Source organism: Taeniopygia guttata, chromosome 7, assembly GCF_048771995.1.
Source record: "Taeniopygia guttata chromosome 7, bTaeGut7.mat, whole genome shotgun sequence".
Classification (NCBI taxonomy): domain Eukaryota; kingdom Metazoa; phylum Chordata; class Aves; order Passeriformes; family Estrildidae; genus Taeniopygia; species Taeniopygia guttata.
This window is the reverse complement of record NC_133032.1, coordinates 14897429-14919385: the sequence shown is the minus strand read 5'-3', so window position 1 is coordinate 14919385 and position 21957 is coordinate 14897429. Positions and strand designations below refer to the sequence as shown.

The following is a 21957-nucleotide window of genomic DNA, read 5'->3' as shown; positions in this document are numbered from 1 at the left end:
ATACACTAAAACTGGGAAGTCACTGGGAGTGGTCTGGGAATCACTACTGCATTGGCTTTCTGACACATCAAACATTAACAAAGGTATTATTGGATCCTGTATTCTGTGTGGCAATAAACAAAGTAATATTTTTGATGTTAGGCTGTGCCATAGGGACAGAGAGAAAAGAATAATAAAAACCCAACAGAAATATATGGAAATAGAAAAATCCATTTTGCACACTCAGTTGACCACTTTTTTTCCTCCTTTATGCATCTTGGATCTTTCAACTTGAAGAAAGGAGTGCGAATGGTCTAAATTCAGAAAATAGAAAGAAAAGCTGTGGACAGACAACCCCTGCAACTAATACAGTAGGCTAAGTGCCTGAGCTTTGCATTCTGAGGTTATACTAGGTGGATACCTTTCCCAGTGACTACAAACTGTGATTTTAACTCCAGGTGTCATGCCAGAATCACCACATCCTTGGCATACAAGGGTTGACTTGCTGTCAGTGCTGCATTTATTACTTTCTGACTGGATCATTAATCCACACCTGGAAATTATATACATTAATCACCACCTAGTGAAATTATCTATTTCATATTTCATATAAATACTTATCACCATAACATCTGAAAGCTTAAGCAGGTACGTAATACCACTGATATCTCACCATTAGGGTCTCTATGGCTCCAATGATCAAACTACACCTTCTCTCTCAGACTGACAGACAAAACTCCACGGTGTGAATACTGGTTAAGGTTCCTGAAAAAGCAATTTATTTTCACTAAAATGCTGTGACACAAACAGTATCTATAAACAGGAGATTTTATTACTGCCTTTTTCTTCATATAACCATCATCTGCCCATAGCCTGAATATCTGACAAAGACTGGCAGCAAAGCCAGTCCATTTATTCCAATTATTCCAACAAAATCAACAAAAAATACCCCCACAAAACAAAAACAAAACCCAACAAACATACAAACAAACAACAAAATATGACAAAACAAACAAAAAATCCAGAAAACAAAACAACAAAAACCCCACAAAAACAAACAAACAAAAACACCACCTAACATCCCCTCCCCACTCAAGAAGCAGTGAGCAGTGGTAGGTTTTGGGGTTTCTCTGCACTCTACTTATGTCCAGAATTGTAATTGATTGAGAATAAGAGAAGGGTTAGAGAAAGTGAGAAATCTGTGACAATAAGAACCTAGTAATGAAGTTACTGGCATAGCGTGTTTGGGGCTGGATCTTTGGCATCATTCATCTCAGGCAAGTGTGCTTATCACTAAATTTCACTCTCAGCTTTTGTCACATTGAAGCTACTCTACCTTAGATAGTGCCCACGCTATTAATTTCCAAGGAAGATAAGGCAGTCAAAAATGGCCTACAGCCCTTCTGGCACAGTTCCTCTTCCTTTTCATCATGGAAAAGCCACTCTGGGCCCAAGGAACACTTTGTCTAGCAGTAAATTGAATCTTCTTCATTGAAAAGAATTGGAGTTCTTTTTAACCAGATCCACATTTGGTATGGATTCTTTTACTTTTCCTCCCAAGCTATAGTCAGTGCTGTTCCCAGCAACACTGGAGTCTTCTCTGGAGGGACAACAGCAGCTCAGCAGTACAAAGGTGTAGGTGGAGATCACTGTCATTTTGCTTGCTCTGTTCCTGCTTGTTACATAAAGGCATACTTCATTCTGTCGAAACTCTCCACTGGCACCTGAATTACTGAAGACTTGAGTGCTCCCCTTCCCACGACTGTTGTGGGAACACATACTTGAGGTAGCTCAGAGCTTCAAAACACCTGTCACACACAGTCACTACATCTGAAAAGCCACTCCATTAACTCAATAGCTATGAAAAGGCTATGGACCTCATACCAAAGGATTTCTTTGGTCAAAACTTTCTGAAGTACCTCACTCAGTGCTCTGGTGGACAGATTAAACTAAACCCATACTGAAGGGACAAAAGGGTAACCCTGGGTTCCCAGTAGTAGCCTAACTATATGCCAACAACTTTGTCCAAGATGTGTCAGGTCAGCTGGTGACGCATCACTGGAAATGCTCCCAGGGGAAGGCACACACAATTGGTTGGATAACACCACATTCCCACAGCTCTACTACATGTAGAAATGGAGAGGCAGCTCCCACTGCACCTCTTGCAAACTATGAACAGATAGAACCTCAAGTATCGACCTATTATTTATGCCATCTTGCTTCTTTTTAGACAAGTTTTATCATTACTATTAAATACACATATTGCAGAAATGCCAATGGCTCCCTCTAAACAAATCTGGCACTATATTCTGTCAGCACTTCACTACAGCTTGACCTTACCTTCCAGTCTGCATTCATAGCTGTCATTTGCATCCTATTTTGATAATGTATGTCACAAGGGAGTAAATTCATCACCCATTACTATCCTATCCATGCCAGTATTTATGGTATGCTTAAATTTTTCTACCTGTAGAGTCACCCAAATGCCCTGGCACCAGCACAAGAGAGTGAGGTCTCTGAGCTGAGTTACAGAGGATGCAAAACATGCCACCCAAACATGCTACCTCTAAGGCTAATAAAGCAATAATGTTTCCCAAAGCTCCACAGCCAACAAGTTAACAACTACAACCTTTGCAGAAAAAAAGGTTGTTCTTCACTGATCTCAAAAATTAGTAACTCTAAGCCCAGCAGCTGCTGGCAACCAAATGACCAAGTCTGTGCATAATCTCATCATGCCTTGATTTATTAAACATTAAGGAAGGAGGATTTTAGCTGTAAATACCAAAGAAAGGAGTTAAGCATTCTGACACTTAAGTTCTTCTGTTCAATAAAGGGCAATAATCTTTAGACAATTTATCTTTTTTCTTCTTTTTATTTAACAACCCAACTGCCTTTCATCTTTACTCCTCCATCTCAGACGTCCATCAGGTTGTACAGCTAAAGGTTATTGCTGTAAGGACAGCACACTAACACCAGGTAACTTGTCTTAAAGGATCAGGCTGGTGCCCTGATAGCATAGAATCACAACAATATGATTTCTGAAAGCTTATGACCACTGAAAATACCCAAAAAGTATAATCTGACTCCTTCAGGAGAATGAAGATTATTTTTCTCATTAGTTATATTCTACCAATTTGTATAAATTTCTAATTGTCTGCAAAAGTACCTGTGAAAAACAAAGGGGAAAACTGATGAGTACACAAGCTCAACAAGACTCAAGAAGAGAACATGCATCCTTACATGCTCTCACAGAACTTCCTAAGGGTGCTGGGTTTTTCCTGGTTGCGTCTTTGTCGAAACCAACGTTGAATGCTGCGTACATCCCAGTCCAGCTGCTTGGAGAGGCCTTCCAGCCTCTTCTCATCTGGATGCTACAAAACAGAGAAGCAAAAAAATTATTTTCTAGCTCAACTAAATTAACATTTTATATTCAGAACCAGTGTAATTGACTCTTGCCTTCTTACCAAGGCTGTCTGTCAGACACATGGATACCCAGAAATACGTTCACAGAAATCTCTACTGGCAGATTCCCATCAGAATACAATTACACTGACAATTATTAATCTAGGACAGATATTGTAGTATGACATGCAGGTCCTTTACTGATAAAAAACTTTAAAGGGACAACAGGATTGAAACTTGCCTGAAACTTGGAAGTGATGTTTAGCAGCCAAAAAATGCCATGCATTTCTGGAGCAGTGGCTCTTACAAACACCCCACTGCCTGCCACACACTAATACTTGTTCCATTCTCCTACATTAGGATCTTTGCCCTATCGACTGTTGCACTAGGGAAGACAAATTGACTGAAACAGAAAGAAGATAAATCCCATGTTTCTTCACAATAATGTTAAAAAAATGAGGTTGTTAAAGTGACACCGTCAAAAGGAAGATCACCTTGACAACAGGGAGACAGAATTGTTTTCTGTAAAACTAAATATACACAAATATTCTCCAAAGCAGAAAATGTAGAAGTCTCATACCATTACTGTGGCTGCAAACCAGAGTAGAGATAAGGGAAAAGAAAATGAGCCTGTCCTTAATTTGAAGAGCAGTACAGGATGAACCTCCAATCATACAGTAATTCTACATGTACAGTGAAGCATATGTACTACTTATAATTTCTCCTGATCACATAGTTTTTTAAATAAACAGAAAAATGGACAATCTGTTTTCTGGAGCTTTAGCTTTATTTCTGCAAACCAGTTCCATCTATTGAATGAAGTACAAGAGCTCTTACAACAAAAAGCTTTAAATTTTTAATTGTTGCAGCACACAAACCTGCAAATTTCTGTTAGGCTGAAGATTTGTCTATCAGCCTCCAAGAAAACACAGGAAAGAGAGGGAAATGAAAGGATGAGACAAGAGAAGGTAGAAGTATTTGCCATCCATCTCAATAAAGTTTTTTAGTCAACCAAAATACCTACTAGTTTTTCAATGGAAGGTTAAGAAAAGCAATTTCTGTAACCTTAGAAAAATGAAATGTTTGATGTAGTTCTTAAGAGTTTGACTAGAGTAAACTGCTGAATTCACAGAATTACAATATAGGATTCAAAAAAGGCAGGTAGCTAAACTGGACAGTTTCTCTGAGAGCAGCTACCAGATTCTTGCAGGAAAGCAGATACTTCCATTCGGAGCTCTTCACACTCACAGGTATTTCACACCCTGTGTCAAACTACCAGATTTTATGAGGCTACATTAAAACCAACCAACCAACCTCACAAGAAACAAAACCTAACCATTCTTCATTCAGCTGAGTCTGTGTGAGAGTGTATCCTACAGCTTTCAGAAACAAAGCACATGCAATTCCATCCCAGAAAATGGGACAAAAGTCACAGCAAGTGCCATGGTGTTCTTTGGATAGTGTAGGACACACAAGCAAGACAGATCAACAGCATATTTCACTGACAGTGACACTGAACCCAGTTGCCCTTTATGACTTTAATACTCTCTGAAGTTTACACTGGTGCCCAGCCGCAGTCTGGAGCCAAGGTGGGAATGGCAAGCTGCTGCAGAAAAATTTGGGATGCTTGAAAAGCATGGACAAAACAACAAACAGGTTAAGGTGACATGTCATAGGATGAGAGATGTAGAGACAGATATGTAAGTTGTTGGGAAAAATCTTGTACAAAAAAGACATGCAAGCTGTAAATAAAACATTATTCAGTCAGTTTCTCCCACTTCTCTATGTCATTCTCCTTTGGCTGGGACACCAGAAACACAGGCCTTTCCCTAGAAAGAGTAGCTTTGTAGCTTCATGAAAAACTCAGTATCAATATAACTGGCTTACAATAAGCTCTTCTTTTTTCTAAAAACCCCAACAAATTTGCAAAAATTGATACAAAATAGGTAAGAAGCAAAAAAAAGTAGGTGGCCATATGGCATCTACAAAGTGTTTCTGTAATAATTTTTTTTTTAATTGAAAACTTACAGGAGACATAACAAAGGGTTATACAACCGCTCAAGCTGGCATATTAAAGACATCCCCAATATTTGAATTTCTGATTTGAGCAGCACTGCATTTATCTGTTAGGTTTGCTTTGTTCAGATATAGTTTAGAGTGGCACATCCCACTTCACAAGGTAAATATTTTAGTCAGACACACTACCTTTGTAATAGCTGTGAAAACCTTCTCCAAGATAGCATTAGGTTGAGCTTTCTGTGGTCCATTGGCTTGGACTTTAAGGCCTAAGGCACATGGTTTAGCAATGAACCTGTGAGAAACAAAAAAATGAGAGAAGAAAACAGGTGAAATCCTACAGTTATTCATTACTGTTATCAGTCATGCCATGTGGTAAATGGGCAAACATTGTAATCCTACCAACAAAAAAAAATACTTAGTTTTACAGCTAAAAAGGAAACTCATATAGGCAATTACATCACAAAGTAAGGAACATCACTTTGAAGGATGAAAGGAACTCCACAGGACACATGAAACAGAGGATTTTCTTTCATGTTGTGAAAAAAGAGATTAGAACAAAAGCATGAGAGGAATGCCTCCTAGAGAAGCACCAACTAAAGAAAAGAGCAGGGCAGCTTGAGGAGCATATAATATTATCCTCCAAACACAGCCTTTTTAAAAATCAGTTTCCAAAGTACCTACTGCCTTGGGACTCCTCTGGCACAACAGAATTTCAGAATCCTGAAAGGCAGTAAGCACTCAAGCTGCCCAGTCAATACAATCTTCTAAAAGCCTAAAATTTACATAGTACAGAGACACAAAAAATGCTCTTCTGCTAAAGTATGAGGCTGTCCAAAATCCTCACACCATTCTGTAAGTTCTCTGAGACATTTTAAAGTTGAATTGGATAGTTTACATTACAGATAGTCAAAGACCACAACTCTACTCATGAAAAATTAAATTATTTGTAACTATGAGTCTCAATCTGGACTTCCCATGAAAGCTAAAAATGCTGTATAGGAATCACATTCATACCTGAACACTATTAACTTCTGCCATCTTTGAACTATATAACTCATGATTTCACTTAAACAGCTTCTGTTTCCCAAAACTTCATTTGCCAACATGGACCAAAACAACACTTGGTACTAAAGTAGTTCCACATGTATCCAGCTGAATGACCACAAGCTATAAAAAATCCTAGAATTCTTACCCACAAACCAGCCCCATTTTAAGCCCTCTTATGAGCTACAACTGCTGTTTCTGCCATGTTTAAGACAGCACCCCGATTAAAGGGAATTATGTCCCTGATCAATGTGATAGTGGCTACAGCATAGCATTTGATAAACAAAGATGGTTGATGCCAGACCATGATACATCGACACACTTCCATTGAAAGGCAATTCTATAGCCTGAAATAATGTTAGTGACTGACTGAGAGTGAGAGACAAATATTCAAAAATACATGCAATATATCAGTGATCTTACTATTTGCTCCTAGCATGTTACAGAAGAAAAAAACCCTTATACTCCGTAAAACTTTAGTGGCAATCTAAATGGGTTGCAGATTGCAGCCATTGTGCTCTCTATAGCACCAACCAAATTAAAGGCACTGCATCAGGTGTAAATTCCCTGCTTTAGAGTTCAGAGCTTGGATGAATCCAGTTTCACTACTAAGCTCAAGAAGATAATCCAGTCTTCTGTTCATGAAAGCGAAGCAAGTAAGCTCTGCACACGTTAAATATAAATACAGTTTAATCCAGCCACATTGGAGACTTGTACGTTAGTTAAAGTAAATGCTGACAAAAGAAGTGAGAATTGTATTCTTAAGTTCAATACAGACATAACCAAACCATACAGTGCTGCTAGCTGATAATAAAAAATATAGCTGAAGAAGCCAATGCAATCAGAATTCAGAAGTTTACTTTACTAAGGAATTCTAAAACACTTCGTTATGTAACAACAGGGCTCAGAATATTAGCATCTATGCCCTTGTATCAAAAAGCTGAAAAACAGCCAGAAATTCAAGTCTTCATTATTACAGACAATTTAAAGACCATAAAAACAATTTCCTGAAGAGTAAGCCATAGAGCCAGACAAGAGTCAATCCTTAAAGAGACAATAAAGGCAATGTCAATCAGTGCTAAAGGTAATTTTACAAAGCCATAAAAGGAAACACTTAAACTTAGAGGGGCAGGGGAATGCTGTAGGCAGAGTAAAAACAAATAAAAGAAACAGAAGACAACTGCAGCAGCTTTATGCATTCACAGAGGAAACCAAGCTCAGCCTCCACCACCACCACCAAGATCAAGAAAAAGTCATTAAATAAACACAAAAATCAAAATAAAAATGGTTTCAGATGGATTTTCTGTGCATTTAGTAAGTCAGCCTCCTCTGAAATAAGACATTATTTGGGAGTTTGTTGTTTATTTGGAGGGTATGGGGGGCTTTTCTTTGGCTGGCTTGGGGGGATGATTTTGTTTGTTTACTTGGGGATTTTGCTGTTGTTTTGTTTGGTTGTTGTTCTTTTAATAAAATACATAATGGAACTTCCATTTTGTTTTTCTCCTTCTGAGTGAAGGAATGTGATGGCCATGATATAACTCCAATAGAAAGGCAGTTCCCTAAACTTGCTAATTTGTAAGAAAAAAAGTAGATAAAAAGTCCCAAATAGAAAAAAATTCAAAAATACATAATTCCAACACGTTTCATGCTGAGCTGATCTTCATTTAAATCTAAGCCAACCAGCTGGGTTTGCTTAAATTATTCTTAAAATTACATGTGATGCTAATGAATAGCCTAGGTAAATCCAGGACAAAGCACAGACCCTGGGAGGGGGGGGAGGAAGGTTTACTTTAAAATTGTAATATAGATGTTATACCCATTAGCTAAAAGGAAACAGATTTTTCTAAACACAAACATGATCTTTTCTGCTTTTGTTGCCTATGTTTTTCACATGCGTGGGAGGAACGGGAATGTGACTTAAAGCAGAGCTTGTCCACAGTACACAGCTGCAAGACACAGGGTTATCTTGGCCAGCTATGTCAGTGATGAAGGGACAGGGAAAGCTACAAAAAACCCACAAAGGGCCCACTAGGACGCTCAAGAGAAAGCAGTTTTAACTGAAACATTTTATACACCTGCAATACTGAGCAGGTTTGACCATTAATTCAAGCATGCATAAGCCAAGCTTTGTCCATGTGACTACTTTTGGCAGAACTTGTAAAATGTGAGATTTTTTTTTCATAGAAAATCTTAACCAAATAAAGATATACTTTGTAGTATAAAATTGTTTTTCAGGGCTATAGTAGTAGAGTTCAAAGTTGTTTAAAGTAAGAGTTAATTTAATAGGGTACCAAATTTCACAGGTGTCATAAAAAGCATCATTAACATGATACTCTTCTGTAATAATTTAAATTGATTCATAAGTAAAAAAAAAACAGAATTAATGTTTGATACGTGTACAAGCTATGAATGTTTCGCCAAATGCTGTACTTCTTAAAAGCATGGTTCATTTTTTCCATTTCTGCTTACACTGTGGTATTCAATTCCCTAAACTGTCTTGGTGAAACCCATGGGACTATTTATTGCATAAGGTACTGCAATTAAGAGGGACCAACTATTGTGGAAGAGTAAGGAGAATGGAATTTAGTATATTGCCAGCTTTTTTCTTTAAAACATGGAAATCTGAACAAACACCACACTAATATCTCTTTTTGAATGGATTTCAGTACAGCTGAATTGAAAGCTGGTATTCAATTACACAGAAATGAAAGGACAAAACATTTTGCTGAATATAGCTCCATCTATTCTGGATCTAGAAAGGAAAGACTAACACAAACAAGGGAATTAAAATCAGAATTAAATAACCTTTTTAAAGGTAGCTTCCTCATTCACAGACAGAAGTCACATTTGAAAACCAACACAGGCCAAGGCAAAAAGTCCCCAGTGAGGCAGCTGAGAGGAGCTGGAGGGTTCCTGCAGAGCCCCGGAGAGGAGAGCCCTGAGCCCCACCCAGAGCGCCCGAACCCCTTGGAGGCCCTGCCCAATTCTCTTCCTCACAAAGCAAGGCCTCCTAGCCCACCCAAACTTAAGAGATCAGGGTTTCTCTAGAAAGGGGTCAAAAATCCTTTGCAAAATGATCCCCCACCTTCTCCAGGGTATAAAAAGAAATACCATCTTCACCACAAGGTTTAATCAAGTACCATTTTGTTTCCCCAAGCAGGCGCAATTACTTCACGAGGGAGACAACGACCCCACCTGACCACCAATGCTGGGGAAAACAAAACCCCAAACCTGCCAGAATTATTTCGAAATGTTACCCCTCACAATCCTTGCAGGATGATGTGCACGTCTGTGTTAAATACGTAAGATTTTCAAAGTATCACGTGAAGGATGAGAAGAAAAGCAAAATTTTTTTTTTTACTTTTTCTTACAATAAATCAAACAACACTACTTGTAACATGTCGTTTTTGCCCTGAATCTGGCCAGACACAGATACAGAACTCTTCAGTCATCTGGGGCACTGGGAATGTGCCTGTAGGGCCCTCTGACAGGAGGTGAATGCAGTGTTTTCACACCAGCAGGTCATCTGCCATTTCCGAGCTGACCTTTAGCAAATTCATGTCTGACAGCTTCTCAGCAGCTCTGCAGATATTTAAACCACCACAGAGACCACAGCAGGTAAAACGGATTACAGGTTCAGGACTTTTTAAACAGCCTTAAAGGCCTGCAGGAATTAACAAGGCTTTCTGAACAGGGAAAAAGAACCCAGAAAAGCCAAACAAACAAACAAATATTAAGCTAACAGGGCTAATGAACGTTAGATTCATGTAACTCACACACTTTTTAATGTATGGAAAGAAAATAATGGCTTCTTCTAAACCATCAATTTAAGAAACACTAGTCTAAAAATAATTGACAGTGTTAGGTAAGTGATAAATGTTAACCAATTAATTTTGCAAAAGGATAAGATTACCCATTCAAAAGAATATCAAAATAAGAGTGGTTGATACAGAGGAAAAAGGGTGTTTTATACTTCTGCACTTAAAACTGGCATGTCTAAAATAAGTCATCATCAGAGGGAAGGATCTTCAAGAGTCTTACCAGGTCTCAAACCCAGCAATAAATAACTGGCCAAGTTTATATTATATTATAGTATTATTATTGTTGTTGTTGTTGTTGTTGTTGTTGTTGTTTAGGTATGCATCATCCCACACATTAGTAAACCTTTTTTTTCCTTGCAGTATTTGAAGCACACAAAGTTTCTTCCCTCACTTAAGTAACTTCATTTTGTGGCCAACTTCAATACAGAAGCCCACTCAGAAATTTTCATTAGTGCAAGTGAGAAAAGCTAAGCTAGTGTGTATTTCACACTTTCCTAAAATACTTTGGTTAATCACAGCTTAAATCAGTCACTTTTGTCATTCATTTTTATCAAAAGTAGGTCACATTATGGACCAAGAGACATGACTAATGGTCTGTTATTACACACCATCCATCACCTAAGTAACAATCCATTTTCTGGGAAGATACCTCAGCATGGCATAAAGGATCTGCACAAAATCACCCTGGAGACCACTCCTACATGACCTCTGCTAACAGATGAAAAATATCATGAAGACAGGCAGGATCTTAGCTATGAAGGCCCCATGTACCCTGAGAATATGAAGGGGATTTTTAGCCTTTCATGTCCACAAAATCATTTGAGTTAATACTTAACAATGCACAATGAGAGTTGAGTCTCCTCTTCCCGTGCTGAGGATGCATTTATGTACAGTAATTGGAAACAACGGTGCTGAATGTTAAGGTGTGCAGCACATCTCTGAGTCATCCCAAGCACAACTAGAGGATCTCCAGAGGTCCCTTCCCACCACAACCATTCTGTGGTACCAACTCTAGTTAAGTGGTAGGTTCTGGTTATGTACATTCAGTATCTCTGTGAAACAGGTAAAAACCCTCAGACACCGGCATAGTTCAAATGATGCTTGCATAAAAGGCTGCTCATGTCACTAACAGCTGTGAGCTCCAAAAAACAACAACAAAAAAAAAAAAAAACAAAAAAAAAACAACCCAAGCAAACTATTCCTTGCCAATAAAATATATCCATAAAAATCTTAGTTTCCTAACAGTATATTTAAAAATACCAGGGAAGGCAATTAAACCAGCAAAAATTCCTTTCTGTGCCAAAGATGTACACAGATCTGCTTTGCGGAGTCTGGCTCCTTTTTTGAAAGAGTGATGCAGAGCAAATTTCCCCAGCTCATCTACTTTATGCTCACTAAACACAGATTATTCCAGGGATTTATGATTACAATTGTCTAACTTGTTGGACATTGCTTGCTGGTTTTAAACAGAAACAATCTAAATTTGCTCAAAGGACGAGTAAAAGCAGAAGAGGCTTGTTTCTGAGCAGATGCTCAACTGATTTACTGCCACAACACTCAAAATAATTACTGAATTTTTTATTTTAGTATAGCTGACCTACTTAACTCAGAAGTTACTTGTATAAGAAATAATTACAATAAAACAAACAAAATCCCTCCACAAAACCCAGAAAAATCTAAATAGTTCTAGAACAAAATCAGTACATAAACAGAGTTGTCACTTCAGTATACCTATCCCAGCAGCAGTTTTTTGGCTTTATGTTTCACAACGACTTGTGTTACAGAAGATCCAATAGGATACAATGTCTGAAGCACAGGCAGGGGTCTTAATGGAGGTAATCTCATCCAAAATCTATATACACAGGAAAGTTAATTTCACTGAATTTTTTTGGATGTGCTGAGAAATGGGTCAGAATTCCCACAATGAAACCTCTTCAAAGGAAAGAACCTGTCTGCCCAAGCAAACAGCCAAGCACACAACTCTGTATGGCAGCAAGAGCCTTCTCCCACAGAGCATCCTAAGCAGCATCTAAGGGCAGTGCAAAGGAAAGCACAGAGCCAACCCTTCCAGGGGAACCTATTCCAAACCCTGCTGCTATGACTACAGCAAAGCACACATATGCACCTGCCTTTCATCTGAAATGTTCAATGCTTTTCCTCCTCTCTTCTCTCATTAGCTGTTATTCCTACGTTAGCATCGTTATTCCACACCTCACATTAAATTATACAAAATAAAAACTATATGGTGCAATCCACACATGTTTCCAAAAAACAAAACCTAAGGTAAAAGGTAGCTGTGTGAAAAAACAGATTTGGTACCTGTATTTCAGCTTTCAGAATTACTGGTTAGTACAGAGCAAAACCACATAATTTTAAGTAAAAAAAAAACCAAATTATCCTTATCACTCAACAGCATTATTATGAAATTATTTGTCCTAACAGAGTTACTCTTAAGAAACACAACTGATATGACTGACACATACCTTTCTTTCAATCACTGTAAAACAGTCTCATCTTTGCAGTGGATTTCTCACATTTATATTTTCCTGCCTTCTTGACTGAAAATACACATCAATGACACATTTCCTCATCATGCAAAGTTTAAAATACTCCAATTTTCTGAAGATTTTGATCCAATAACAAAAACCATCACCAGTAACATTTGGCTTGAGCAACCTTTGCATACCTGCTAGCTCCCATCACAAGCTGCAGGCCAGACCCCACTAATCACTGACCCAAATCCAGACCCTGTTCACACACACTGCTAATCCTTTGTGCCCCACAGAGTTGCAAAATCTATTTAATCCTTTCTCCAAGTTACTTCATAATGGGACTGACTCATGCAGGAGGTGTTCTGCCACCAATATGGGACTACTCCAGCCCAGCCTCTACCAGCAGTGCTCCAGCTGTTTTTCCAGTCTATATGTTACTACAAAAAATGGGAAACAAATAAGGCCAGCACTTTACAAACAGAACTAGTCCTTTTTTCCAAATATGGAAGCAATTTTATTTTAATATACATATGCATAAAGTTTTAAGCATTTTAGTTTCTCCTTAAACTCTAAGACTGAAATCAGGGGAAACTACGTGCTCCAGAATAGCAACAAGCACTGCACAAATGTAGACAAAGGTCACAAATAAGTATTTTTGCAGCCTGCTGTCTAATGCTTTCTTTCTTTGTAATCTCTAAAAATAAAGTTTAGTCACTCTGTAACTTTCCAAGCACAGATCAGGGAGAGGAAGAAGGAACAGAAGGGGTGATAGACTCGTCTCCCCATCACATAAGGTTCCTTCTCTCAGGTGCCCTCCACCAGCATCATCAAGGCTGTAGAAGGTATGGACAATACAATTCTGAAGGTATCACTCTCACCCTTTTTGCACTAAAATCAGGACACAAGTTAGGTTCATTGGTGAAATTCAGGCTCCAAAATTGTAGCCCACTGCTAAAGGTCAAAGAAGACAAAAATATTCTCCCAACTTCTAGAATGTTGTGGCTTAGGGACTTTTTAGACTAAAAAAGGCATCTTTGCACATAGCAGTCCCCAAAGAGATGACCCTTCCTCCCCAGGCTGCACTACTGCTCATTGACCTGTGAAAACTTTCCACAGTCTGTGGCAGAGCTCTCTGGTGTAAATTCAGACTCTGTGAAGATAACCATCCCACTTCATTTTGAACTCATTGCTGGCCAGTTTTGGTTTTGCTTTTTTATTTCTTGTACTGGGTAAAAATAAACAGTTGATCCCAAAGCATCCTTTGTCACACTCCTGACACAGGAAATCACTATAGATTTCTTACACTCCTCTGCCACTTCTAAAATACAGAGCTGGTAAGTCTCTTCATTTCAGCAAGTGTGGGACAACCAAAGCAAAGAACCAACCATAAAACATCTACATATGAAAAGACACGTGGTCCAAATGGGATTTGATGCTGGACACCTCCCTGCAGGATGATTGTACTTCTGTGAGTACAAGAAATAGGGATGGTTGCTTTAACTTGGAGGTTAAGCTTTGATTCCAAGAGCTTGGTCACAAAATCATCAAACTTTTTGCAGGAGCTTCAAGTGTGACCAATTTTCATTCTGGCTGGCAGGTATTAGCCACAAAAAATTACCACAATAGTATTAATTCACTGTATTTTCTGTATTTATATGAGCAGAAACACAAATGTACACTGAAACAAGCATACATATATAAAACATATATAATAGCCTATATTTTTACATATTCGTGTATGCATACATTTAATATATGTGTGTATATACAATCAAACTTCAGCATAGTGTCTGGCTACTAAAATACAAGAATTAGAGCCTATTTATTTCCAGACACTTTACATAAACTCAGAACAAAACCCAGTTCTTATCTGGTACAAAAATCTAGTTCCTCAGTTTATTTCTAATTAGCTACCAATACAAAAAGATAAGAGATACATGTAGATATTCAGAAAATCTATTCCTAAATAAGCATACAACCAAACAACACAAATTATTTTCCATTTTATCCTTAAATTGGTATTACTTAAGATAATAAAGACTGTTCAAAATTTACAGACTGAATGGGGCAGGCTGGTCTGACCTATTTCTACCCAGGTACCACCACACCCTATGCAAGGGCAGCCACCTCAAGTGCTTGGGCTCCCTCTCCCTCACGTGTCCCTTTCTGCCACTAGAAACTGAAAACTATCACTGCACACCACCCCAGAAGAGCATGGAGTTTTCAGCTGGACCAGTGTTCTGATCCAATTCACTCTATCAGCACAGCATCACTAAACTGAGACACAGGCAAACTTGAAGGTGAACTCTCTAGATGCCCAATTTAAGCTATCACAGGACCATATTCAGATTCTGCTTTGGAAATCTGATTTTGTATTTCTTACAATGTATTCTATTCTGAGAAAAAGGATTAAAAAACATATTAAGATACCTATAATTCAAAATATTTTTTTTTTCCAAAAGAAGTGCTTCAGTAGAAGATTTATTAAAATACCTATACAAGCACTCACACCTAAAATCTCAAAAACCAACCCCTTTCAAGAAGTAGTTTCCACCTGCACTGTATGATCATTAAATACCATATGGACTGATCAAAACATTCAACAAAGATAAAAAGCAACTAGGCCTCACTAGCTTTCAAGTTCTTCCTGTAGATTTTCACCTTTCTCTTCTATTACTGAATATTCTTAAATGTTTCTTGTTTAATTGCCAGCTGAGCAGAACACTTTCAAAAAGGCAGGGAAACAATCTGCAAGGCAGCTGCAGCTCTGTATGCAGAAGTGCAAAACACCCAGCCCTCCAAATGAGTTTACTGACCCTCTGAGCCTATCCTGGGGAGTTGGGCAAACTAGTGCCCATGAGAGTGCAGGAAATACTACACTGCCACGTTTGAAATGCAGAGCCTTACGTTTTCTGCCTTCTACACTGTCCCAAAGCAAAACCTGCCATCAGAGACAAACAATGAGTCTTGCACACAAAAAGCTCAAAATGCAGCTGACAGGCATCGCACTGTAGTCCTAATGCGTGATAAACAATTAGTGATTGGACCAAACAGTGCAAGAACAAATCCTATTAACAAATAATAGGATTTGTTAGCAGATCACCCAAACGACACTTTGGAAACAACTCCCTGGGCTGCTCAGCCAGAAACCTCAGCCAGGGAAGGGAGCCACGCCACAGGATGCACTAGTGAGCTGCATGCATAGCTACCAGCCGTCTAGAGGAGCTCACCGTGCAGCAACAATGCTGGCCCACTGGTTTTGACAGCATTTAACATGCTGCAGCATGTGTCAAATGAAAGAAAATAAGTAATCTCATATCTTGGGTATTTCTGAATGATTTACACTTTGGATCCATAAGCAAGTGCATTTTCTACACCAAAACACACAAGAAACTGTTGCAATTATATTTTCTTCTAGCTCATTACAAGATTTTTGTCAGCAACTTTGCACACTACATTTTCAAATGACACCTGACTCAAACATGGTTCCCTAATAGTATTGCAATATAAACGCCCACCTCTACCAGCAGAAGTCAAAGGGGAAAAAAATTTGGGCAGGTGGGTACTTGTGGAAGCCTGACCTGACACTGTAATGCTGTTCCCTAGTGGTTGCTATTAGGTGCAACAAATAAGTGATGCTGCGACAGTAACAGAAAAGGTGGCTTTTTACTATTAAGAATTTGAAAAAAAAGGAGAAGAAGGGTGCATCATGCAGAAAACTAGACAGAGCACCTGTCTGCACTGGCTGGTCATAAACTACGTGTAAGATAAATAGTTACTCAAAATCTTCAACTGGTAAGTATTTGTTATTCTGTATTCATGTTTAGGGTGCCATAACCCTTTTCATCTCCTTTGGAGCATTAGAACTGTCTTGCTTATTTCTTTTCAAACACACCACAATGCATGCTGCTTGGGATGCAAACCAAAACTGGGAACCCATACGAGTTATATAATTATAGAAGATTTTTACACAATTGTAGATTGTCAGTTACATTTTTTAATGACAATTGACATAATTAGTCACTGAATAATTCTTGTTTAAGAGTATAACTAAAAAGGAAAAAAAATTCCCTTACAACAAGCTCTGATGGCAATGTCTGGGTGCAGTTTGAGCAAAACAGCAGTGTGTACATGCTTCTGAAAGCACAGATGAAGCTCACCCAAACACCAAAACCCTCCCAGCAGAACATAAGACACAAACATACTGCCTTGTTGGGGATCAGCTCTTCCACAGGTTTTCATAGCTCTTCCCACTGCTCTCCCACTGCAGTAAACTGAGCATTCTGGTGCACATGGACAATTATGAGGCAACTCAGCCAAAAAAGCACAAAGTCTATCCAGAATGTTACCTAGTTTGTTCATCTGACAACTCAAATGGAAGCAACAGCCAATCTCTCACCCAGCTGGGTTAGAGATTAGCCATGTGTAATATTGCTGCGCTTGAACTGTGGAGTGCTGTGCACTTGGCAAGAGGACAAAGAAAGGAGAAGATGGAATAGGGAGGAGAAACACCAAGGCAGGAGTTACTGCAGGACTCCTTTTGAAGCCTTGCCTGTTACAGTGTATTTGCCCAGGCAAACGCAGATGTTACAGCCCACCATATGCATTTGGCCAGCGTGCTGCCAAAGCCCTCACACTTCCCTGTTCATATACTCCAAAACACTCAGCATGCACATCAGTTAAGTATGTGCACAGGGCCTGAACTGCAGCAAGGCTTTGCAAGCACTGAGGACATGGCAATTAGCGACTTTACAGAGAATCACAGATCAAACTCTGTCTTCCCTTGAGAACAAATTAGATGTGATGTCTTTATCGAAGATACATGACCAAGTACCTCAGCCCAAGACCATTGCTCAGAGCAGGACTGGGACTATCAGGCCAGCAGATATGATGCCAAAGAAGGACACTCAGAGCAGCTCCTCCTTTCAGCTCCTGGGGCTGACCGTCACTTTCTTGACATGCATGTTAGCCATGATCCCCTAGAGAAATATTACTGACACAGCCTGGCTCCCAAAAAGCATGACTGCTGACTCCACCAGCTACAGCCAGGCACACAAATAAAAGCAAAAGTCTTCAGAATACCCTGGACTATGGAATAATTCCAAATCTTCTTTTAGAGTAGGAAAATTATTCCATTGCAAGATCAGCTTCTACCTACAGGGATATCCTTCCATCTTCAGAGAGAAGCACTGGCAAATCAAAGCAGGGAGGAAGGAGGGCTGATGAATGGTGTTACACCAAGGGCACAGCAGCATGTATCCAGTTCCAAGCCTAATGCAGGGCAATACCGTTGACTGACATACAGGCTGGCTAAGGGAGGAGGTCCTATGAAACCTACAGAACTTTCCCTGGTCCAAGCACCACCTTTTCTTTGCTCTTTCCCCATCACTCCTTGCCAGCTGAGAGCTGCAAACTCTTGCCCTTTCAAGAGCCTCTCCAGCTGGCACAAACCAACACTGGAGCCACAGCCAGTGCCATAAGAGCAGAGATCACAAGCAAACAGTGAGAAACTGCAAAGCAGCATAAAGCCATATTCCAAGGCCATTGCCTACAGCACAATGAAAGAGAGCCTCCAAGCAGGGAGCTAAGAAGCCAGGTTGTAACTAGCAAGGATGGGTTTATGCAGTCTCCTGATACCATTTCAGCTGTATCTCACAGCAGCTTCAGGAACAGAAGTCAGTTTCCTGGTTTTCAGTTGGTGATGGTTTTCCTGTAGCAGATGCAAGCAGTTCAAGAACCAAATCAGTTATTAAGAAATGCAGAAGAGGTAAAAAACCCTTGTTGGGCTGGCCAACCCTAGAGCCATGCATTCAGTTAACCAAGCACTCTAAAAGGAATCTGTAATCAAAAGGAAGAAAAACATGATCCATAAATCTATTTAGCAACTGAATATTCCCCTTCAAATGTCTGTTGTCATGTTTATTCAGAGCATCTGGAGAATCAAAGCTCTGGTCAAAGCCTGTCATAAATCCCCATGCTGCTGCAGAATTTAGTACTAATCCCTGGTGCTTCACTGCTAAATGAGGAAAGAAAAATAAACAAACAATCAAACCAAGCAAAGGCCAGGGCAAGTGGTATAAATAGATAGTGGTATAAATAAATAGAAGGCCAAATTATTAGTTTAGAGATGCTGTAAAAAATTTAAAACAAAATTCTTTCAGCCTCCTTTAGCTTTGTGCGCAAAGCAGTACCACATAGCTCCCATGCAAAGTAAAGAGTGAGCGTATTTCATACACACAGTAATACTGCAGGCAGGACAAAATCCAAGCATGGAATGTCACACAGGAGAAGATTGAGCAGCAGGGCAGAAAGCAGCAAACCCCACAGCAATCCACCAGAAGCAGATGACTTCCCTTACTTCCTCACCACACACGCATATTTCATGACGCTATATACAATGACGACAAAATTTTATGTTTTAACACACCAAATTTGAACATTCAAAATCAATGCAGCTGTTCACATGGGGGAAAAAAAGTACTCTTCTAAAGGAGCAGATTTATAATTGAGTCTGTCTGCACAGGCATGCAGATTGAAAAAACTAGGTCAAATCTTTTGCTAGTCAACCTCACTGCCATTCTTCCCCAGCCCTCCGCCCCTTTTAGATTTCAGCAGTTATTGAAGGAATCAATTAACAGACCTGTCATGCAGGACCCAAATCACTTCTGCCTGGTACATATTAGGGGGGGTTGTCTGTGCAACTACAGATGGAAGGGGGAAAACTGAAATCATTATAGTCCTTCCTATTCACAAATCCTAATCCTAGACCACATGTACTCAATGCTACTAGGATCCATTAGCAATCAAATAAATGATGCATGTCAGAAAATAGATGTAGAAGGGGCAAGAGACAGACAAATATAGGCTAGAAAGAGGTAAAAATAGAGGAATTGCTGTGCTTTCACTTTTGCTGTGCTTGCAGCAAAACCATAATAGCATCTGCTGCTTTTAATGACATCTTGCTAGTGTATTTTGCACAGCTTCCTGGTGAACAGTTTTAGAAATCTCATAAATATCTACATTTTGACACTAGATTTCAAAGAGAAACTATAATACTAGGTTGACATCTACTCATCACCCTCTGTATGTTTAAACAATTCTTGTCTGGAAAAAGGGACTCACTCTGGAATTCATATATTCACTGTCACAAAGGCATTAAGTGGGTTTTTAAATCTTCACAAAATGTACGGACTAAGTCCAATTGCAGCTTACTCATTTTTACTCATTTCTCTCCTTCTGTTGCAGAGACAGAAGGGACTCTATTTCATTATCATTAAAAAAAAAAAAAAAGCCATTTTGTATCAGGGAAATACTAAAACAAATCACTCTTGAACCCTATTTCCACCAGATGCAATATGCTACCAGACAAGTTTGTGCAAGAAGGTGAAGAAATCAACTTCCTGACTCACTGCAGTGATGGCAAATCTAACTGGTTTGGCAACCCACATACCACAACCTTCATATGGTTGACTGCCACAGAGCCACAGGACTGTTGACTGACAGTTGAAGGCTGGGGTGGACCAGTCCCAGCTCTCACAGGCAAGCACCTTCTCTAGCCATGTGATGACTGCAGACTTGTGTGCTGCTGCTGTTGCTGCCTTCCATGTGAGGAGGTCTGGGAAGCAGCCAAGGGACTCCAGTGGTGGGAAAACAAATGCTGGGGGCAGAGGGGAGGGTGCTGCTGTTAGGTAGGAGTGCCTCGTTCATTTGCTTTGGTGGAAAAAAATGACCATCGTGGAATGGGACACGTGCAGATCTGGCTGGCAAAATTCACAACAAGTCTTGAGCCCTTTTAGTTCAAATCATCATAATTTCACTTTCCACGCAGGTGCTACGCAGAGTTTCTATTGTGCTGTTAAAGCCATTCACCAGCAAACCCAAGACTATCACAGACCCCCCCAGAAAAGCCATTTGGAGCACAGTATACAGCTGAGTAGCAGACTGCACAGACTGCATCCTGAATTCTAGAATGTGCACAGGGAGCCTTTGTCTTTGATATTTTTTTTTACTTTTACCATTCCTGCCTTTGGCCAAATTCCTTTGAAGCTAAGGCTATGCTACACATAACTCATCTAAACCTGCCCCATTTAGCCATTATTTCTGAGCAGTATCTTATCTATAGCAGTTACAGCTGAACTTTCATTATCTTGAATAATTTTTCACCCTTAACTCAGCAAGCCATAAACAATTATTGCCTCAGTACCTCAGATAAACAACTATGGAAATCCCGAGGAAAACATCTGGGCTCTCTTTTGAGCTGACTGGTTCATGTTTGTTTCATCAGTTTTTTTGACGGTGATATATTTAGAGGGAGAAGCATCTTGGACCTGAGCCCGGAAAGACATTAGGAATTTGAACCCTCTGTTGAATGTATACTGGATCAGAGGGTAAGCAAAGAAATGGCAATAATGGAATTCTTGAGGTACATATGAGGAGTTGACAAAGCAAATTGGAAAAACAAGCATTTGCAAGAGAATTGCCAAACTAAAAACACTCTGGAACCACTACATTGTCAGGTAGCAAGATTTGGCATATTTATTCAGTTTTGAAGCCTGGACTTTAATGCTTAGTATTTCCCCTTGAGCTGTGTTCATGCATGATGGTCTAAAACAGATCTTTTGCTTCTAGAAAAATGCAAAGCTCATTTTGTGTTAACCCTTTGAACAGTGGTGAGATAGTATGCCTGTATTTACCTAAATGATACTTCCTTCATTTATCTTTCATTTTAAATACTGCCCCACAAAAAGAAACACTGAGATTCAACAATGTGTTTTTTCACTATCCTATTCAATAGATAAATTGTTTCACAATAACTTGTGAAACTTCATTTGCATTAGTATGGTTTCTTTTACCACAAATCAATCAGAAACTGGTGCTGTTCTTTAACGATGTCTAGCAGATCAACACTGTCAGCTAGATTTGCTTCCTATATGATGCAAAGTTTATTTTTACATCTAAAATACTGAAATTACAAAAATTAAGCTGGAAATTACTTTCTCCTTCATTTCTTAAAAAAAGCTACTCAAACTAATGTTTTATGCAATCTAACAATAGCTCTCAAGAACATTCAAACTGTTTTAAGTAAAGAAAGTGGGTATTTTTCCAATTGTTTAAATTCCTTGTGTTAGATTATTAATGCATCTTATGAGTCATAGTCTAATGACAAACTTAACAGAAGATCTCCTTTATGAAATAGGTGT

At 39.1% G+C, this 21957-nt stretch overlaps 1 protein-coding gene across 3 annotated transcripts in view; it reads right to left on the bottom strand.

Moving 5' to 3' along the window:
* Positions 1 to 21957, bottom strand: part of CERS6 (ceramide synthase 6) — a 95990-nt gene that overhangs the window by 57149 nt on the left and 16884 nt on the right. For all 3 annotated transcript variants that reach the window (XM_030277425.4, XM_030277426.4, XM_072932207.1), the window contains exons 2-3: positions 5587 to 5692; positions 3220 to 3350 (exon numbers count right to left, since the gene is read on the bottom strand). In XM_030277425.4, the coding sequence (XP_030133285.1) occupies positions 3220 to 3350; positions 5587 to 5692 (237 nt within the window). The remainder of the gene's footprint in view (positions 1 to 3219; positions 3351 to 5586; positions 5693 to 21957) is intronic.